This window comes from Eublepharis macularius, chromosome 13, assembly GCF_028583425.1.
Source record: "Eublepharis macularius isolate TG4126 chromosome 13, MPM_Emac_v1.0, whole genome shotgun sequence".
NCBI classification, from domain to species: Eukaryota; Metazoa; Chordata; class Lepidosauria; order Squamata; family Eublepharidae; genus Eublepharis; species Eublepharis macularius.
In genome coordinates this window covers 67,478,156-67,495,705 of record NC_072802.1, presented here as the reverse complement: position 1 = coordinate 67,495,705, position 17,550 = coordinate 67,478,156, and the positions used below count along the sequence as shown (strand labels likewise).

General features: G+C 47.5%; 1 protein-coding gene across 1 annotated transcript in view; it reads left to right on the top strand.

Annotated features, from left to right (window-relative positions):
* Positions 1–233: 233 nt before the first annotated feature.
* The window catches only part of AACS (acetoacetyl-CoA synthetase), a 58,941-nt gene continuing 41,624 nt past the window's right edge, over positions 234–17,550 (top strand). Inside the window, exons 1-5 of the mRNA XM_054996346.1 lie at positions 234–401; positions 5,776–5,879; positions 6,353–6,473; positions 13,261–13,374; positions 15,948–16,045. Coding sequence (XP_054852321.1) covers positions 284–401; positions 5,776–5,879; positions 6,353–6,473; positions 13,261–13,374; positions 15,948–16,045 — 555 coding nt within the window. The 5' untranslated portion in view covers positions 234–283. The remainder of the gene's footprint in view (positions 402–5,775; positions 5,880–6,352; positions 6,474–13,260; positions 13,375–15,947; positions 16,046–17,550) is intronic.

Genomic DNA, 17,550 nt, shown 5'->3' with positions numbered 1-17,550 from the left:
CCAACACCTGTTCAGATACTATTGAACGGGCCATATCAACTTCCCTTCCCGGTAATGTCTTGGCCAATAAAAATCTCCTCTTCCCCGCCCCACCCTCCTCATTTGCATGAAACGGGGCAGTTCCAGCGCACTCTTTCTCCTTTTCCCTGGCGGAGGATTACTCCGAGACGAAGCCGTGAGGTGTCCCATAAAAGCCGCCTTCAGGAGGCGGAGCCCCGCAGTGAAGCCCGAGCCGTGCGAGTAGTAACGTCTGTTGCCGGTGCCGCGCAGCCCGACCCTCGCCATGTCCCGCGAGCTGGAGATCATGGAGGCGCAGGTGATGTGGGAACCCGACTCCAAGCGCAACACCCACATGGATCAGTTCCGGGCAGCGGTGGCCGCCGCCTGCGGGGTCCGCCTGGGTGAGTCAGCCCGGGGAGAGGGAGATCCAGTGGGAGGATGGAAGGATCTCTGGGCTGGGTGACAGCCTGGCAGAAAAAGGCGTTTCTTCTGCTTGTACGGCTCTCTCTGCACGTTCATGTGAGGCTCTGGGTTGCTTTGAGCCGGGCTGGAGGGATGCAGCGTTTGCATGTTGCATCGCGTCCTTCTCCGCTTGCATCCATCGGGCTTGGCCGCTGGAGGTGTAAGGGTGGGTGGGGTGAGAAATGTCTTGCAGGTTGCAGCAACGGCCGCTGCAATAGAAATGCCTGGAGGTGGGGAGAAGGTAAGTTCGTTGCCGCTTAGGCTTTATATATGGCAAGTCAATGGGACAGGGTAATAAAGCCTCTGTGTTCAGAGGCAGTATACCTGTTAGGGGCCAGGCCTTGGAGAGGGTTGTGGCTTTCCTCTTCTTTCTGCTGGCTGCTGTTGGATGCTAGAGTTGGATCTTGATGTCTTATTCAGTGGGACTCTTCTTGCATTCTTAGCCATGATTTTATAGCTTCGTTGAACCCTCTTTAATACTTTATTTTTTTGCCAATACTTCTCCTGTTAAAAAAAATTAAACTGGTGGAGTATATGCTAAATAGATGATTAAATACCTCTGAGCTTGTACAGAGTGTCTTTTCCTCTGTCCTGCATCATGTGCTTGAAATAAGGAGCAGACCTTTTTTCCAGTGCAGGTGAGTGAGCCCTTTTAGAAAAATGGAAGTGCTTTTCCTGCATCTCTAACCTGCATTTTGAGAGTGCAGTGCTTCTAACCCCTGCTGCCAAATTTCTTTATAATCTTTCAAAACTTAAAAAAAATCCACTGTCTAGACTTATGCTGATGGTATGTATTATGTTTATTCCTGGGTGTGGTATTTAAGAGACTGGGGAATTCAGCATCCAAGAAGAGGTTAATAATATAGCAGATTTCAAATTTCTGAAGGGTTTTTGTGTATGTTTCCTCTTGGCATCCCTGCAAGGTAGGCCAGTCTTGTTATGCTGATACTGTAGTTGGTGCCGAGTGTGAGATTTTGTAGCTTGTCTGTCGTAAGCTCACCTGGTGGTTTCGTGGCTCAGTCGAGCTTTGAACTATGTCTCGCATCCCAAATGTGGTTTCTTAAATAGTATTCTGCACTAGCTCTGCAGAAGGGTCTAGCATCAAGGTTTGTTGTGTCGTATATATCCATGGAGTGGAGAGTACATCTAATGAGGGATTTCGGATCTCATGTTGAGAGCTTCAGGGCTTATGGAAATGATGTGGCGTTGCACAAACATGGGCAGTGCAATGCAGAGAAAGGGAGGCGGTGTGTGAAATAGATGGAGCACAGATTGTATCATAGAATGAGAGACTCCAGTGGCAAAGATCCTTCTGCCGGAAGTACTCTCTGAATTAAAGGATGTGGCGTATGAGCTCCGTGTAGGTCGGAAAGATAACTGCCGATCTGGAAAAAAGGACAGTTGAGAGGGTTTAAAAAGGTTGGCGCTCCTTTCTTAGTCGGAGGCTTTTCAGGTTAGAGTGGGGAGGGAAGGCTAAGAGGACAGAATTAATGATGGAGGTGTATAAACTCATACATGGGGTGGGGAAAATCGAACTAATAATACAGCAATTCCCCAACCTGGATGGGGAAGCATCCAATGAGTTGATGGGAATAGATTCAGGATGGAGGAAGGGAGGTTCCTTAATTCAATGAATGGTTAAATTGTAGAATTCACTGCCTGTGGATGTAATGTGAGTGCTGCCATCCCCAAGTTACCCATTAAAGAATATACGCAGCTTAGATCAGGGGACCCAACTTGGGTAACAGTCTGATGTGATTTCAGATTGGGGAAAAGTGTGTGTGTGTGGGGGGGGGGCATTCTGTCCACGTGCGCCATGGCCCCAATCCAAATAGGACACTGTATATGTGGAAATAGAAGAGAGCCTGCAATTTGTGTCTGACAGTTGCACAGGGTGGGGAACCCAGACCTGATGTGTTTACTTCATAATGTATGAATCTGCCCACAGATGGTTTTAAAAGGGGATTTTCCAGGCTCATGGAGAAGAAAGGCCCATCAGTGGCTGCTGGCCATAGTGTCTTAAGGGGACCTCCGTATTCCGAGGCAGCCAAGCTCTGAATACCGGTGCTAGCATGGAGGAAGGCCTCGGCCTCTGTGCTCCATTTGTTGCCCGTCCCAAGGGATTGGTTGGCCTCTCTCTGAGACAGGGTGCTAAACTAGATGGACCACTGGCCTGACCTTTCAGAATTACCTTTATGGAGGGTGGCTCTGTATTAAGGATCTTCTTAGAAGAGGGTTAAGTCTCAAAGCTCACATGCACAGACTGGGCCATTGGGTGCACTGGGGATAGTTTTGCCCTTGGCTGGCAACCAGCCAGAGGGTTGGTGGTGATGGTGGAGACAGGTGGGAACATCAGTTCTGGCTGAAAAAACGGAAGCGATGGTAGTGTTTCACAAGACGCTCTAGGGATTCTCCCAATCTCTATGGTAGAGATGAAAAGGGGATTCCGAGAGCATTGTGCAACACAGAATAGTCATTCTGGTTTTTTAGCCAACCCACTCAACATTCCCTCCATTTTCCCCTCCCACCCTATCGGGAGTGATGTTGCAGTTTCCTTCACTGGAAGCGGGGGGTTGACAAACTCTAGTTGGGCAGGATTACAAATATGTCATAGGGGAGTGCTCTGCAAAGGGGATACTGGACTTTGGAGCCTGGGGCCAGGTGTCATGAGTTACTGCAGATTGTGAAGTTGGGGTTTGCCCAGAGTGCCCCAGTAATAGCTCTAACTTCCATAACAGTTTTGGGAAAGTGAATAGATAAACAGCCATTGATGGGCAGCCGTTCACTCCGGGGTGGAAGAGAAGCCCGTATAGACCACAGCTTGATGGTCCTTTTGAATAGTTCTTTCCAAGCTTTTTGGCATGGTGACCCACAAGTCCAAATTCACTTGGTACGGTGACCCGCTTTAAGGAACAGAGCATGCAAAACTCAAAAAAACTGAAAAAGCCTAGGACCCACTTTCATAGGCTTCGTGACCCACTTTGGGGTTAGGACCTACAGGTTGCTTTTACAAGCTTCTAGGTTCATATGCTCTTTAAGGGATCTTGGATAACTAGACTGAGAAAGACCAATGTCTGAGACTTTGGAGAGCTGCTGATAGTCAAAGTAAGTACTAGGTTGGAGGTAGACTGTTGGTCCAACTCAGTATGACGCCGGCTTTGCCTGTTTGCTGTTTTTGTGCAGTGGGATTCATTGTCATTGGGATAGCTTTAAGATGGATGAAACCTATCCTCTTGAGATCTCAGCTTTTCTGCTGGAGATTCCCTACATGTTGCTGGGAAGCATGAAACAGAGCTGTAGCTGTTTGTTAGGCTTTTCATCCCATATGAATGAAGAGTACCCAAGAATATACCTGGTGGTCTTCTGCAGCTACGTACCACAGGGAAGGTCACTGTTGGTGGTCCAGTTGCCATCAGGGAAATTTGTTTTCCTTCGCTGGTCTTGCAGTCGAACCTGTAAGAAACTTCTGAGGACCCCTTTTCCTTCCTGCCTTCTCTGGAGTACAGCTGAGAAGTCTGAGCTTTAAAAGTCCTCCAGTGTGAAAGAGGAGCCCAGTGTGGGTCCTCAAGTCCTTTGCTACATGCAAAGGAATGGTGTCTATTTTCTCCATTCATTTGTGTGGGACGAGGGGAAAAGTTGCAATCACTTTACAGTGAAGGTTTTTGGGCTAGGGAGAAGAAACACTCATCTTCTGGAGTGCCATTATGTGCTCGGGTTCCATCAAAGTAAATGGACTTGGTCAATTCTTTTGATTTTATGTGAAAGAAAAGGAAGAGGTTGTCATCTTAAGGACCCAAGAGGGGTTGCTGAAAGGTGCCAGTTCACACAGCACGTTCTCATGTGCAATGAGTGTTGTGCAAGAGTGCAGTCACTGGAATGTGGTTTGCACGGGAGAGAATTTCAGTGGCTCGTGCCTCGTGGGTCTGGTCTGTCTATCACTCAGCTGCTTGTTATAGTACCCAAAATCCTGCTCCTGGAAGTAGACCCTTTATCTTGCCTTTCCCTACATCTTTGTCCCTCCCTTGCTCCATGGAGCTCAGGGAGTGTATACGGCCCTTCTTCCATTTTGTCATCTTGACAACCCTGTGAGATAGGCTAGGCAGACAGAGTGACTGGCCTGAGGTCACCCACTGAGTCAGCTTTTTAGCAAAGTGGGGATTTGAACCTGGGTTATATTGGATTGCTTTTGGCTCCTCTCCCAGCCTAGGCCAGGCCTTGATGCTAGAGCTGCTGTCGTGTGTGTGGGACGCAGACACGTTTTTGCTCTTTGTAGTCCTACAGTAGTAAAGAGTCCAGTAGACTAACCAACTTTATAGCAGCATAAGCTTTTGAGAACCACAGCTTTCTTTGTCAGATGCCTCATTGGCTAGTCTTAAAGGTGCTACTGGACTCTTTACTATTTTGCGACAACAGACTAACACGGCGAACTCCTCTGGTAGTCCTGCAGAAGCTTTTAAAGCACCCGTCATTTGACACATGGTGTGCCCATGGTGTGGCTGTAAGGTCAAGATGATTCTGTGCCATGTCATGTGTCCTTTCAGGATCACGTTTCCCCTCCATTTCACTGATGAAATTAGGCCATTGTGTTTGCCGTTGGTAATTTAGCGGCCTCCCCTGTCGCTGCTCTTCTTCTGGCCCATCAGAGCCCAAGATTGATGGAGCTGGTTGCTGCTTCGGGAATTGCTTGCCTGAACATCAACGCTTGGAGAATCCATTGCTAGCCAGGAGGACATTTGGTTCTGTGAGTCTTCTTGGAGTTCGTGAGCCCTAATGAGGGAGGCAGGCAGTAATGGTTTCTTTTAGCAAACAAATTTGATAGTTAATGACTTAAAGGGAAAAACAGGAGCAGGTGGCTCTTTTGATGGATGCAACTTGTTAGTAGGTTTGGCTCCTAAGGGGCTCGACTGTGACGAATTGGTAGAACCAGCACAATGGTTTGATCCCTCCAAAGACCATCTCGTCTGTGCCTTTTGGTCGGCATCCAGCTTATTTGCTTCTATTTGCTCAGCGGTTGTTTCCTAGTTTTTTATCATCATAAACCCCTCGCTGTTTCTAATAGCTCACTTTAAAGGTGAGAGCCTGCCCGTCAGTTGGATGGCGAAATGGGGTCACCCCGAAGACCAGGCTGGGGGTTTCTGGCTGCACGAGCCAGAAAAGGAAAGAACTTATCTCCCGCAACCTGATGTACCCTGAGAGCATCCTAGGAGACTTGGAACGCTGAGGGCAGTGGATGGGTAGTTCTTTTCCTGCGGGCATCTCAAACGTGGCATTCCGTGTGGGTGACCCTAATATAGATGTGTGCTTAACTTGCAGCCAACTACAATGAACTGTACCAGTGGTCCGTAGAGCACTACCCCGATTTCTGGGCAGAATTCTGGAAATTCAGCGGTATTACTTTCTCCCGTCTTTATACAGAGGTAAGCTATTCCCAACCGAGTCCCTCATCTTTGTTTCAAAGTCTCTGAGCACCATGCTTGTTTTGTAACAATAGTGTGTCACGTTCACCTTTTCTCTTGCGGGTTTTTGATGAAAGCTGTCAAAACGGGGGTGTGAGAAGGAAACCTTGGCCTTCCGTGGCTTGTGCAGACTTGCTGAAATGCAACGGTACAGTCTTCCAGCATTCTGTTCTCCTCTTCTGAAGAGCCAGCGGTGTGCTGGTTGGAGTGCTGGGCTAGGATCCGGCAGACCCAAGTTTGAATTCCCCCTCTGTCATGCAAGCTTGCTGGGTGACTTTGGGCCAGACATGGGCTCTCAGCTTAACTACCTCGCAGGGGGGTGGTTCTGAGGATAAAATGGAGGAGCGGAGAATGATGTTATAAACTATTCTGGGCCAACGAAAGAGAATGTGGGGTGTATGTAGCGAAATAAATGTCTGTGGCTGTTCTAACAGGTGATTGACTCTTCGAAAGGCATTGCTGACGTTCCCGAGTGGTTTAGAGGCAGCCGGCTAAACTATGCTGAGAACCTCCTGAAACACAAGGAAAATGATAAAGTCGCCCTATATGCTGCGCGTGAGTAGCCCTGGTGGATCTTTACTTAAGATTTCTGCCCTGCCTTCCTGATAAAACGCTTGAGGCAGAAAGCAATAATAAAATCCAAAAAATAAAACGCTTCCTCTATATAAAATCTTAACTACAGGCAGCAAGAAGCACGCAAGTGTATATTAACATTTAATTAGAACATTAACAATCAAAACGCAGCAAGCCCTTAACAAATCAGTGCCACGGGTTGAAACGTAATGTGCTTTTCCCCCTTTCTGCTGGACCACTTAATTGTAGAATCAAGCCTAAAAGTGAAGTAGTTAACCTGAAGCTATTTTTATTTCAAACATTTGAATGATGGCAAAAGATAGCTCCAGGTGAGTTTCTTGGGGAAAAGCGACTTTTCTAATATGGTGCCACCACCAAGAAGCTCCTTTCTTGCCTTCATTCAGAGAAAGGTTCTTGTTGGTGGCACCATATTATTGTTTCAAACTGAGCTGATTCATTTGGAAGTGTTTAACCATTTGGGAAGGAGGAGCAGGTGTCGTTAACCTGGGCCTTGAACATTCGTGATGCCAGTGTACTGTGATCAGGATTTAAATCCCCAAGAACTGCATCCAAAACGACAATTTGCTGGGCATTTCTTAGAAGTCCATGTGCAGATTTTGAAAGCCACAGGCCTGCCCTGCCCTGCCAGTTCCCATTGTTGGACTGGATTCCCCCATGTGTCTGATGAGTGTCCTTGTCCAGGATGGCATGGCTGGTCATATATTAGCAGAGGGTGCTTGGCAGGAGCCTCCATGCTGTAAAGAGCACAGCGTGGTCGACGCATTCAGTATGGCGGATTCCTTTTTAAGGGGGGGGTGTCTTTCTTGGCTCGCTGGTCCCACTGCAGCTGCCGTGCCCGAAGTAGGAAAAACGGACTGACCCAATCTTTTTTAACATCTCCATCTACGCTTTTTAAACATTCTCTTCCTTGAAAGGAGTTCAGGGGAGTTCACATAGTCCTTGCCTGTTCTTGTCAGACTCTGGATGATAGACTACAGCAGACAGATCCTTGGTTCATTGTAACAAGACACTGGTTCTTGGCTAAATGACTTTTATTCAGAAATCAGTTCTTTCCATAATCAGATCCAAGGGTCTACCTAAGAGCAAGGTAAGCCCCTAGGCAGTTCTAGTAGAAAGTTGACCAGAATGACTACGTAGGAAAATCGCATCCCTCTTCTACCCTCTGTTCCACCCCCCCTCCCATCTTCCAAACAAGTTTGATCTGTGAGAACAGTATGCATATTTGGGTTATCAAGCTGCACAGAGAGAGAGAGTAGACATAGCACCCGAAGGAAGCTTGAAACTGGTAAACGCCCCGCCACCTGGGAATGGGTGAGAACTTATTGGAATGTTAGTAACAAGGATATCTCCAGGCATACAAAATGGAGTTACCCCTGACAGAATAAAGCATACGCTTGACAGCAAAATCATTGGCATGACAGAATGGGTACAGTCAGTCATGACCTTTCTCTCCTCACAACACCCCTGTGAGGTGAGAGAGGCTGAGGTACAGGGAATGGCCTGCGGTCACTCGGTTACCTTCATGGGAGAGTGGGGATTTGAACTCAGGCCTCCCAGGTCCAACACTCTCAATTCTACCCCATGCAGGTTTGTCTAGAGGGCATCCCCATTTACCTGCCTGGCCAAAGGCAACAGAAAAAGAACTGCTTTTTCCTGTCCCCTTGCCCCAGATCACAAGACCCCGGCCTACGACTCCTGCCTGCTCCTTTGCAACCATATGGTTCTGGTCAGCAGCCCCGCCTTGCAGCATTCAGAGCCAACGGCCTGAACAAAGGGGAGGGTGGAGTTCCCTGATTCCTTGGGCTTGCTGGAGAGCAACACATTCTCTCCCTCACAGCCCACAGCTTGGAATTTAATGCAGTGGTAGTGCGGCCTCCGGAGCAGGCACACGTGTCTGGTTCGGCCTCTGGAGGGCTTCCTGAGGAGCATGCACATCCTGGGCTGTCACCCCTTCGATCCTCTCGGAGCGTTCCTTGAGCTGGGCTGCAGGTTGGCCTAGGCAAGGCCAGGGCTTCCCTCGGCGGAAGTAGAGGGGCGTTACGAGAAGATTCCGTGGGAAGAGAAACTACGCCCTTGTGGAAGAAGAGCAGTGGAAGCTACAGAGCCCGTTTTACTCTACTGCCCTCTCCACCAAAAGATCCGTCTAAACTATGTAGCCCCCTTACCTGAAAGCTTGCCAGGCCGCTCAAGCAAAGCTCAGGTGGAGATGCTGCTTATGGGCAAGAAAGAACAGCTCACAACAGCCACTGCCAAAGTTTGTGCAGCTCTTTGCAAAGCCCGACAGAACACCTGAGATACAAAAGGGGCTAGCGGCTAACTTATTTTAAGCCACCGTCGTGGGGGGATACAAATTACTGGGCACAGTTTTAAATTTTTTACTGAACCTAGATACCTATCTGTTTTAATTCATTTAAATTCATTTATAGGTAATTTATTTTCTCTAATCCAACCTGTTCGTGGCTGTTTTTAACAAGTGATGGTCACCGAATTGTTTGATTCTGAGTTATGCTGATCAGTGACCGTAATAAATTCGGATTCCTTGTTCGGCAGCTCTGCTCTCTTCTTCCTTAGTGCCGAACTTTCGCTGGTGCCTGCATTGGGCTTCAGGGCTCAGATTGTCATCGTTTTCCCAAACCAGTTGGATGTCTCTTTATGCCTCTCCCTGTCAATCCTTTGCCAAACCTGCTCTTCTGCCTCAGGATTCGCTTTTGCCTGCTGGAAGTGGTGCTTGGGTAACCCGTCTGTCTGCAGAACTCCTAGTTCTGAGGCTGTTCCTCCTTTTCCCTCCCCCTCATTAGTCACCTCTCTGTGATAACAGATGTTTGGACAAGCCTGACTTTTTAAGATACGTTTTTTAATAAGCCCATGGAAGTCACTCTCCTGCCTGCCTATGTGCGACTGTATCAGTCCTCTTTGGATCTCAGAAGGCCCAAGAACCAGTTTTCAAAAGTTTCCATGCCTGGTTGCCTGGAGGCAATTCTCATCTGTTGGATGGAAGTTAAGTGGACCACACGGCCTTTCTAGGACCTCCCAACTCTCTGGTTCAGTAGTATAGAGTAGGGGTGACAGTGAGTGATTCCGCACACGTTGGATAATGCGCTTCCAATCCTCTTTATAGATAATTTGGAACGGATTTTTTTGTGTGCGGAACAAATAATCCACCTCAAACGATTGATAAAGTGCATTGAAATTGCATTATCCAATGTGTGTGGAATCAGCCAGTGCTGTGCTTGATAGGAGATGTAGAGCGGTGCAAAAAAATGGACAGGTGAGATTCAAAGAAGCCTCTTTGGAGCACAGGTGCAACCTGGTTATCGCAGGGCTTCTGCCCTCCCATCAAGCCCTGCAGTTCCCCCTTCCTGTCTCAGCTTTGCTAAGGAAGGGAGATGGGGGAAATGGTGAACATAAAGATAAGACTAAAGTAACACAGCCTGTATTTTTAATACCCACTGATAATTTTCCTGGTGAGTGGGTGAGAAGTACCATTCTGTCCCTGCATCTCTGCATTCTGTATTCCCTCCAGGGCTTTTTTACAGGGGGAATGCGGGGGAACGGAGTTCCGGAACCTCTTGAAAATGGTCACATGGCTGGTGGCCCCGCCCCCTGATCTCCAGACAGAGGGGAGTTTAGATTGCCCTCCACGCCTTTCCAGCGGCGTGGAGGGCAATCTCAACTCCCCTCTGTCGGCGGGGCCACCAGCCATGTGACCATTTTTTTCCGAGGGCAACCCACTGAGTTCCACCACCTCTTTCCACAGAAAAAAAGCCCTGATTCTCATTATGTTGACTGTTAATGGCAGCCAGGAGAGTTCACTTGGGAGTGCCCTGGAATTGTAACCCCTGGAATTTAGCTGGGTGTAGAGCCATGTTTGGTGTAGCGCTTAAGAGTGTGAGACTCTAATCTAGAGAACCGGGTTTGATTCCCTGCTCCTTCACTTGAAGCCAGCTGGGTGACCTTGGGTTAGTCACAGCTTCTAGGAGCTCTCTCAGCCCCACCCACCTCACAGGGTGTTCGTTGTTGTGGGGATAATAACAACATACTTTGTAATCCGCTCAGAGTGGGTGTTGAATTGTCCTGAAGGGCGGTATATAAATCAAATGTTGTTATTATTATGCAGGAGGAGTTCATTACAGGGACTCGGGAAGAAGGGAGGGAATTGATGTGGGTGGAAGAAGGGAGTGAGAATGCTAAGGCAGCTGGAGCTTGGACAGATTGCATCATTTCAGGCAACGGGATTTTGGGGTTCTGGGATGTAGATTCTGATGCCAAGTTGTTCTTCCTTTTATAAGGGCAAAGGATGCCTGGGGAAGGCAGGGGCAGGACTTGCTTCACTTTCCTCCACCCCCATCTCTGTTCTTTATAGAACTTAAGAAGATTAAGGGCTGAGTCAATGCGGGTTTTTTAAAGCTCCCGGTTCAATGTCAGAGCAGAAACCTCGTGCTGAGAGTCACTGGCGAGAGTTCTTGCTGAGCCCTTGAGAGCCTGTTGGCTGCTTAGGGGCAACTGCCTCCTCTTGTTAGCCAGTACCCATCGCACTTTTATCTTGTCCCTCCTCCAGGGAGCGAAGGGCAATATATGTGGTTCTCCCTTCATTTTATCCTTACAACAGCCCTGTGAGGTAGGTTAGGCTGAGAGTGTGTGACTGCCCCGAAGTCCCCTGAGTGCATCCACATATGATTGGCTATGAAGCAACCATTGTAGAATAGCAGTAATTTAGAATAAGATTTTCATATGTGGGCAAGACTGTCCAGAGCCCGACTGAGAGGTATTTATTTTGTGTGTTTAATTTATAAACTACCTTTCTCGCTGAATTTGAAGGTAGATTACAAAATTTAGCAATGCAGGAGGAACAGGATTAAGACATAGAAGATGTGCTGTAATAGTTGCATTGCAGAGTTAGGAAAATGTCAAAGAGTCCAGTAGCACCTTGAAGACTAACCAACTTTACTGTAGCACGAGCTTTTGAGAACCACAGCTCTCTTCATCAGATGCACCGTCAGCTTTTGAGAACCACAGCTCTCTTCATCAGATGCATCGTCAGCTTTTGAGAACCACAGCTCTCTTTGTCAGATGCATCATCAGCTTTTGAGAACCACAGCTCTCTTCATCAGATGCATCGTCAGCTTTTGAGAACCACAGCTCTCTTCGTCAGATGCATCGTCAGCTTTTGAGAACCACAGCTCTCTTTGTCAGATGCATCGTCAGCTTTTGAGAACCACAGCTCTCTTCGTCAGATGCATCGTCAGCTTTTGAGAACCACAGCTCTCTTCGTCAGATGCATCGTCAGCTTTTGAGAACCACAGCTCTCTTCGTCAGATGCATCTGATGAAGAGAGCTGTGGCTCTCGAAAGCTTATGCCACAATAAAGCTGGTTAGTATGAAAGGTGCTACTGGACTCTTTGCCATTTTGCTGCTGCAGACTAACACGGCTGACTCCTCTAGAGTTAGGGAAGAAAGCGATAACCACAGTATACAGCATAAGAAATGCAAACACTGGATTACAGAAATTGGAAAACAGTGCAGTAAAAACAAGAAATGCCATGTAATGAATAGTACATTATTATGATTATTTATTAGCATTGGTATTTATAGTCAGCCTTTCTCACTGAGGCTCAGGACGGATTACTCGGTGAAAATCAGCGTGGTCAATGGCTGGGGACGTTCAGATAGACAATACAGATTCCAGAAAGACGGAAACCAGCAGAAAAGCTTTCATGTCAGAGTGGGGATTCAAACCTGGGTCTCCCAGATCTCAGTCTGACACTCTAACATTTACTCGTATTCTTCGTCAGATGCCTGATCAAAACTGGGCAGATACAGAAGAGGAGGGGAGAAGAGAGAGAGAGAGGAAAGAAGGGGACATATATCACAAGGGGACAGAATGCAATTAGCGTGGAGGCAATGAAAACATTCCTTTGCTTGGAAATGTAAACATCTCCTTTTGGTGTGCAGTCAGTTTGAAAGAAACCTTTCAAAAACAAAATCCAACGGGAGGCTGCTGAATTGGAATTCATATGCAAATTTGACTCTGTCAAGCTGGGACTGAATAGAGACTATGAATGGTTATCACATTATCACAGGTAACAGATTCTCTTTACAGAGGCGTGATCTGGGGGAGCCCAGTGACGCCTGGTGTGGGCTTTCGGGGACCACAGTTCTCTTTGTCAGATGCAGCTGGCAGGGAGAGCTGTGGTCATCGAAGGCTTATACTACATAGGAATTGGATACTTTCACTGCTACAAACTAATACGGCAAACTGACTGCACACAAAAAGGAGATGTTTACATTTCCAAGCAAAGGAATGTTTTCATTGCCTCCACGCTAATTGCATTCTGTCCCCTTGTGATTTATGTCCCCTTCTTTCCTCTCTTTCTCTCTCTTCTCCCCTCCTCTTCTGTATCTGCCCAGTTTTGATCAGGCATCTGACGAAGAGAACTTGATTCTCGAAAGCTTATGCTACAATAAAATTGGTTAGTCTTAAAGGTGCTACTGGACTCTTTTTGATTTTGCTACTACAGACTAACACGGCTAACTCCTCTGGATCTAACATTTACTGTAACGCTGGTTACTTGTTGCATTTTGTAATGAAGCTGGCACACACATGTTCCAGAAACCCGGTGATTTCTTGCTGCCCATAAAAAGCTTCCGCCCTCAATAGCCTCCCGGCATCCTTTTCTGGCCCTCCCTGTACTCCCTTGTCCCTCCGCCCCCCTCTAACAAGGCCTGTCTCCTTCACCTTTTTCCACAGAGGAAGGCAAAGAAGAGATCCTGAAAGTGACGTTTGGAGAGCTACGGCAACACGTCGCTCTGTACGCTGCTGCCATGAGGAAAATGGGAGTGCAGACTGGAGACAGAGTTGTCGGTGAGCCAGCTTTCCTTCTCTAGCTCTGGGCAAGGGGGAACCCACAACAAGGGAAGAGATGGGCAGGCCTTTGCGTCTGACTGTCACGCACGCACGTGCGGCTGCTTCAAAGTGTTCAGAGTGGGAGGCGAACTCTTCCAGGCACGAGTGCATTCGCCAGCCCCGGAAATGGGAGGAGCTGGCATCAGTGTGGATACCTCTAAACCCGAGGAGGCCCATATGCAGCCCCCCCTGGCTTTTGGACCAGGTGAAAATCCAGGCCATAATTTGCCTGTGTCTGATCTAGCCAGGAGTTGGTTGGCACAAGCAGGGCTTTTTTTCTGGGAAAAGAGGTGGTGGAACTCAGTGGGTTGCCCTCGAAGAAAATGGTCACATGGCTGGTGGCCCTGCCCCCTGATCTCCAGACGGAGGGGAGTTGAGATTGCCTTCTGTGCCGCTGAGTGGCGCGGAGGGCAACCTAAACTCCTCTGCCTGGAGATCAGGGGGCGGGGCCACCAGCCATGTGACCATTTTCAAGAGGTTCCAGAACTCCGTTCCACCGTGTTCCAGCTGAAAAAAAGCCCTGGGTACAAGTATCACTGTTTAGCACCAGCTCTCTGATGAAGTGGTCTTTATGTTTTTTTGGTATATCATGGCATGGAGTGAACGGTTGGAGCTGTGGCTCCTGGAGGAGTCCCAGATTCCTGCCTTGAAAAGAAAAGAGAAACCTTACAGTTGTGGTTTCCGCTGGAGACTGTAGCCATCTTTCATGTGTCTTGATGTTGCCTCCCAAACTTAACTGACTTTTGTCTTCCCTGATTCAAAGTAGGGCTGTCAGTCCATGAAAGAATAGCGAGTCGATTCTTGGCTGGTGAATTGCATGTTAGCAGAAAAAACAGGCGTCTCTTTAACGTCTCAAAAGAAGTTGCATTTTGTTATTAGGAAGCTCCCATTCCTTTCCAGGAAGAGGCTGTCATGGCTCCCCACAACTCAAATACTCCAGTACCAAATGGATCCAAAAATTCTGGATGCCTGAAACGCATTTGTATTAAATAAAAATTGGCCTGCCTGTTGCTGAAACATTCAGGGCTTAAACGTAAGCTGTTGTATCACATAATTAGGCCTAGATGCCCCTTTATGTAAAACTCGTATTCTTCTTTCCTTGAGCAGTGAGTTGCTCTAAAGCGAACTCCATTGCAGAGAGACCTTTGGATTGCATTGAAAGGTGTCAGAACTCTGTTCTTCTCAGAGTCCTGATCCAAACTCGAGTTTAGAAGTTGTGAATGGCTCACTCACAAACCCAATTCATAAGTTAATGAAAGCATGTACAATCCATGTGCAGTGTGCGCTTGGTTTTTCTTTATACACGCATTGACAAATTTTCATGCTGTGTTCAGTACAACACATAGCCGAATGTGTGATTTAAACTGCATGGATCCATGTTTATAAAATGAACCTGTGTTAGGGGTTTTGTACAAAAAGACGTACGTGTGTATATGCAGAATGTACCTGCATTTGCTGTAATGTGTGAACATTGCTGAAGCATGCAGCATACAGATTGTATGGGCTGCACTGTAGTGTGTGTACAAGCTACAATGATCACAGAATCACAAGAGTTGGAAGGGGCCATACAATCCTTCTAGTCCGCCGCCCTGCCCAATGAGCCTAAAGCATCTCTGACAAATATTCATCCAGCCTCTTCTTGAAAACTGCTGGTGAAGGGGAGCTCACCACCTCCCTAGGCAGCTGATTCCACCTTGGATCTACTCTGGCCATGAAAAAGTTTTTCCTAATATCTAGCTGGTACCTTTCTGCATGTAATTTAAGCCCGTTGCTTAGGGTCCTGTCCTCTGCTGCCAACTGGAACAGCTCCTTGCCCTCCTCCAAATGACAGCCTTTCAAATACTTAAAGAGAGCAATCGTGTCCCCCCTCAATCTCCTCTTCTCCAAACTAAACATTCCCCAGGCCCTCGCCAGTCCAGGGTGGAACTGCATAGCCACATCAAGATGACTTGGTTGCCTTGATGCCTTCAGTTTTTGTGTTACGTTGTTTTCCCTGTCCTTCCAGGAGCTGAGGGTGGCAACTTCTGTGAAGTCACTGAAGCACACTGTAGCCCAAACAAAGTGTTACAAAAGACGCATCACCATTGCTAATCCACATCTCCCCCTCAAAACGTGGCGTTGCATCGTGCAAAGCCTTGCTCAGTTTCCCCACTTGACTCGGCTGGGCCAGGGCGCTCTTATGTGCAGTAGCGTCCTGTCCCGTGTTGACTTCTGCTAGGCATTACCAAAGTGGTGCAGGTTGGTGGCAGCTGGGCACACTCTCCCTTCTGTGTCCTAGGGCCTGTAATTACTTTTGAACGAGGTCACAATGCGCAGAGCCCATCAGAACATGGTGCAAGTTTGTGCAGCACTCAGGGCCGCTGACTGCTCCTTTCCAGCCGGTCGTACACGGAGCATTTAATTTGCTGAGCTGGAAAATGAGACTGCTGGTCTAACCCGATAGTCATTGAGTGTGTTTGTTTGCTTTTGCATCACTTGGTTGGAGCCCTCTTCCCCTTTTTCGTCACCGCTCCCCTTTCCAATTGTGCCAGGTTATTTGCCTAACGGGATTCATGCGGTGGAAGCCATGCTGGCCGCTGCGAGTGTGGGTGCCATTTGGAGTGCGACATCTCCCGACTTTGGTGTCAATGTAAGTAAGAGTTGCTGTCATGTCTGTGTATAGCCGTGCCATGTTTATTTGTTTGTTGCGTCACTGATGCTGAAGTTATAATGCCTTAATACAGTATACAGTATACTGAAGTTATAATGCCTTAATGCGAACCTGTTGTAATCTCTCCTCTAGCCACATTAACCATGTTCTGTCCGCACTATAATTACTGCTCTCCCAGCCCGGGACAGGGGCCTCTCATCTTATCTAACAATGACCTGACCTTGAATGTCTAGCTGCCCGTTTCTGAGAATGGACTAATTGTTTATTCATAACTATAAGAAGTTCTCATGGAACCTGTGTAATCTTGCGCGCCTAAAGTAATGGCTGCCGGAGCACGGGAACCTTAGAGTATATCCTGGCCTCTGTGTTTTGATTCCTCACTTCTACCAATACTCTGTGATGGAGTGCAGACCTGAACTGTAAAATCCTGAATAAAGCCTTTTCTGTTGGAACCAATGTGTGTTCACTGGAGAGGGACTAAGGGATCTACCTGCCTGGAACTGACAGTTGTTGTGGATGGTCCAGATGTGATGCAGTGTGTGACATTCCTTGGGGAGTATTTGGAGAGTCCCTTCCCTTTGCTTTTCCCTGCACCCAAGATGGATGCTTGGGAAGCCCGATGAGTTGATTGGCAAGTTGTTGTAGGACTCCTCTTGGGATTAAATTCACTTGGAAGTAAACACAGAATAGGAAACTGGCATCACGTGCTGTGTTTAAATCTATCCTATTAATTGATATGAGATCTAAATTGGGGTACTTGTAACCCCTGTGCCAGAGTTGCTGTAACATAGTGGTTAAATGGTTGGGCTGTGAATCAGCACTCCGATGGTTCGACTCCCACTACTGCCCTGAGCTCAGTAGGTGGCCTTGGGGAAGCTGCTCCTCTCAGCCTCAGCTTCCGAGCTGTATTATGAGAATTACAATGATACTGACTTTGTTCACCGTTCTGAGTGTGGCACTAATCTGTCTAGAAGAGGGGTATATAAGCATGGTTATTATGAGAGCTGCTGTAGCGTAGTGATTAAGGGGTTGGGTTGTGAAGCAGAACTCTGATGGTTCGACTCCCACTACTGCCCTGAGCTCAGTAGGAGGCCTTGGGGTAGCCACTCCTCTCATCCCCAGCTGTATAGTAGGGATGATAATAATAGACTTAGTTCACCACTCTGAGTGGGCGCTATAAGCACACTGTTATTGTTACTGATCTTATCATCATCATGGTCTCTAATCTTATTCTCCCTCAAGGGTCTGTGTACACTTCCCTTGTAACTTGGCTGAGACAATGTAAGAATAGCCCTGCTGGATCAAACCAGGGGTCCATTTAGTCCAGCATCCTGGCACTGGTATTCACATGTTTACTGCCTCTGAATATGGAAGAATTGTAGAGTCCAGTTGCACCTTTTAAGACAAACCAAATTTATTGTAGCATAAGCTTTCGAGAACCACAGCTCTCTTCATCAGATGCATCTGACGAAGAGAGCTGTTGT